The sequence below is a fragment of the Psammomys obesus genome, unplaced genomic scaffold (genome assembly GCF_907164565.1).
Source record: "Psammomys obesus unplaced genomic scaffold, mPsaObe1.curated_primary_1811, whole genome shotgun sequence".
In the NCBI taxonomy this organism is placed as follows: Eukaryota; Metazoa; Chordata; class Mammalia; order Rodentia; family Muridae; genus Psammomys; species Psammomys obesus.
The window spans coordinates 5,883,761-5,887,801 of record NW_026590677.1 but is presented as its reverse complement, the minus strand read 5'-3'; the positions used below and the strand labels follow the sequence as shown (position 1 = coordinate 5,887,801).

At 45.0% G+C, this 4,041-nt stretch overlaps 1 protein-coding gene across 1 annotated transcript; it reads left to right on the top strand.

The window, feature by feature from the left end:
* Positions 1-1,652: 1,652 nt before the first annotated feature.
* Positions 1,653-3,579, top strand: LOC129677651 (igE-binding protein-like). The gene is given in 2 exon segments (XM_055608298.1): positions 1,653-2,411; positions 2,413-3,579. Coding segments are annotated over 2 exon segments (1,854 nt in total). The 3' UTR covers positions 3,508-3,579.
* The last annotated feature ends 462 nt before the right edge of the window (positions 3,580-4,041 follow it).

The following is a 4,041-nucleotide window of genomic DNA, read 5'->3' as shown; positions in this document are numbered from 1 at the left end:
TATCTTAGCTGGTGTAAGTAATCACTCATTGTGTTTAACATTTACATGTTCCTAATGTTTCACAAGGATAAAACTTTATCCTCTGTGTTCATTACTTCATTGTACATTTAAAAGAATCTATGTAGATGGGTGTGGTGGTGAACTCCTATAATCCCAACAATTCAGAGAGTTAGAGGCAAGTGGATCTGTGAGTTCAAGGCCAGCCTGGTCTACAAAAGAAGTCCAGGACAGCCAAGATTAAACAGAGAAACCATATCGCAAAAAACAAACTAAACAAATGAAAAAGCAAACAAACAAAAAGATAAAGAAGAGGAATAAATTTGAGTCGGTTAGGGACCAACTAAGGGATAAGGTGCTGGATACACCTGTGACAGAATTTGTTTTTTCACATGGATTTTTCAATTTATCGAAATCTTTTCTGGAACAGAACATTCTATTTTTACTGAGGGTTTTTTTTCCCTCATGAACAAATTAATTGGGCAGAAATATATGTATTTAACTCTAGAACTTCAATGTTATCCATTTTGTTCAAATCTACATCCTTATAAATGCACCACAAATCTGATAACTCTAACTTCATGGTACGTTTGGAAATATGTACTCCAATGATGTTTTCTTTTCACTAGTCAGTGGTTTAATTTTCATATCAATATGTTTTCCAAAGTCACTTATATTAATTGGTTGGTCTCCAGGGTGACATGTTCAAGAAATAGGACCAAGAAAATATGGGGTCACTGAATAATGCCTTTAAGGAAATTGTGAAATACTAGTTTCATATATATTCTCTGCCCCATTTCTTCTTTCTATTTCACAGTTTTCAGCCTTTCGATTCTTCATGTATTTCAGAACCAGATTTTAATTTTAGCTAAACTACCAATGAAATTTTGATAAAGACTACATTAAGTTTTGAGAATAATTTCAATAGTGTTTGTGGAGAGCCGAGAGAATGCAATCGCCATTACGAAATGGCGCCGACATCAGGCCTCAGCCCTAGTGAACAAGTAATAGAGCGCATCTGCCAGTTGCAAAAGTGCGCCAAGTCACTGCCCAGCCCCGGGCGTTACTGCCCAGACCGGGGCGTCACAAGGGGCAATGGGCAAGCAGCCAACCAGCGGAGTACACGCCGCCGCAGGGGGTATTTAAGCAGCACCATTCTGGGGGTTGGGGTCTTCCTCCTCTAATCAATTGACTGCAATAAAGCTTGCTGCAGAAGGATCCTATTGCCCGTGTGCGTTCTTGCTGGCGAGACGACCACGCGGGTTGCAACAACTGGTGCCGAAACCCAGGAAAGCCGGGGAAGCTTTTCACCACCGGCCCTGAGGAGACCCCCCCGCTCGCGGGGAGGATTAAGAACTGCAGCGCTAAGGTAAGTTCTGAAAGACATGCCTGGTCTTGAATTGTCTCATCTTTCACCCCAATTGGCAGGAGCCCTTGTAGCTTTCCCTATTGTAATAGTAGCGCTCGTTCTCCTTCTTTTGGTTTTATTTTGCTTCCACAAATATTCTTGCTAAAAGGCTCGCCGCCGTTGGGCAGGGTCAGACAGACTAGATAAGCCGTGGTGTCCCGCCTTTGATGTGCCGTTGGGTATTGTTAGATGGACTAAATAAGCCCCGCCTCCCTGCGTCAGTTTCTCTCGTAGATAAGGGAGCAGCATGGGAGCTTCACACTCGGTGATCACGGCACTTCAGTCACTTTTAAAACAGCATGAACTAAAGCTTTCAAAAAGAAAGTTGGAAGGATTTATTAGAGAAATCGATCGCATTGCTCCCTGGTTTGTATGTTCAGGGTCGCTGACGCTTGCTTCCTGGGATAAGCTAGAAGGTGATTTACGGAGGGAGGAAAAAGATGGGAAGCTAAAAGTTGGAACTAGGTCATTGTGGATTTTAGTAAAATCTTGCTTAGAAGATAGGAAGTGCCGCTTCTCTGTGGCAGCCGGCCAAGGGGTGTTAGAGGAAATACAAGACAGCATGTCAGAAACAGAACGGGATAGAAGGTTAAGGGCCCTTAAAGAAAAAGAGAAAGACGTCTTTAAGAAAAAAGACCCGTCTGTGGACGGTAAGTCCACAGACAGGATAGACAAGGGAAAGGACGCCCTGGGAGAGAAAGGTGAAAGGGGAAGGAAAAACCCAAAAAAGAAGCCTCTCTATCCAATAAAAGAATTGGAGGCATTGGGGCTTGATAATTCTGAATCTGAGGAGCTGAGTCCCTCTGAGGAGGAGGACTTAGAGGAGGAGGCGGCTCGTTATGAGGAAGAGAGATACCACCCTGATAAACAGTCGCCGCCACCAGGTAGGGTACATAAAGGAGGGTCAATAAATAGAGTTCATGGGGCTTTCTCATCAGCCCCTAGCGCCCCTCCACCCTATGTGGAAAGACATGGCTCGGCTCCCCTGGTAGGGATATCGGACTCTTTTTTTTTCAAAAGAGGACAAAAGAAAACTTTTTCAGGCTTTTCCTGTTTTTGAGGCTGCAGACGGGGGTCGCACATATGCACCAGTAGAATACCCCCTTGTTAAAGAGCTTGCTGAATCAGTTAATAAATATGGAGTGGATGCTAACTTCACAATTATGCAGCTTGAGAGGCTTGCTGGCGTGGCTATGACTCCGAGGGATTGGCAAAATACTGTAAAGGCCGCTCTTCCTAATATGGGCCAATACTTAGAATGGAAAGCCCTATGGCATGACGCCTCTCAGACCCAAGCGGGAGTCAACTCCCATGTGGAAGGTGCCCAACGACAGTGGACCTTCGATCATCTGACAGGGCAAGGCCAATTTGTACACAATCAAACCAATTATGACCCTGGGGCATATGGCCAGATTTCTGCGGCTGCTATTAAAGCATGGAAAGCCCTCTCAAAGAAAGGCGAGGCTGGAGGACACCTGACAAAGATTATACAAGGCCCTCAGGAGCCATTCTCAGAATTTGTGGCCAGAATGACAGAAGCAGCAGGTAGAATATTTGGAGATCCGGAGCGAGTCAGGCCAATGATAGAACAGTTGGTATATGAAAATGCTTCCCCAGAATGTAAGACAGTCATTACTCCTAGAAGGAACAAAGGGCTTACAGATTGGATAAAGATCTGCCGAGGACTTGGAGGCCCACTTACCAATGCTGGCCTTGCAGCGGCTATCCTGCAGAGCAAGAGCCGTTCAGGTCCAGGAAGCAATAAAACCTGCTATAGCTGTGGTAAACCAGGCCATTTGAAGCGAGATTGCCATGCTACTGCACAAAAGAAACTTCCAGGACTGTGCCCCAAATGTAGGAAAGGTAATCATTGGGCCAATGAATGTCGCTCAGTTAGGGATATTCAGGGAAAACTTATTCAGCATGAAGCCCCCCCTAATGAGAGGAATGAGAATATTCCAAAAAACGGATTTCAGGGCCCCAGATCCCAGGGCCCCAAAAAATATGAGACACAAACAGTCAGCAGGAGGGTCTATCCAGCTGTAGAGCAACAGGAGGATCAGCAGGATTGGACCTCTGTTCCACCTCCCAGTTCTTATTGATGCCCCAATTGGGTGTTCAGCCCGTTCCAGTTGAGTTTGAGGGCCCTCTGCCCGAGGGAAGTGTTGGCCTGATACTCGGACGCTCCTCTCTTACCCTAAAGGGGCTTATTATCCATCCTGGAATAATAGATCAAGATTATACTGAAGGGCTTCAAGTTCTTTGTTCTTGTCCGCAAGGAGTATTTTCCATTTCCCCTGGAGATAGGATTGCCCAGTTAGTTCTCCTTCCAAGCTTGCAGGATGTTTTCCCATCCACAGGAATGACAAGGGGCAACAAAGGGTTCGGTTCTTCAAGAACTGACTTTGCTCACTTGGTGGTTGATTTAAAAAGTAGGCCCACCATGTGCTATCACTTGAGTTTTTTATCTTGGCCATTCTGATGGGTGTAAGGTGATATCTCAGGGTCGTTTTGATTTGCATTTCCCTAATGGCTAATGAGGTTGAGCATTTCTTTAAGTGTTTCTCTGCCATTCGATGTTCCTCTTTCGAGAATTCTCTGTTTAGCTCTGTTCCCCATTTTTTAAGTGGATTACT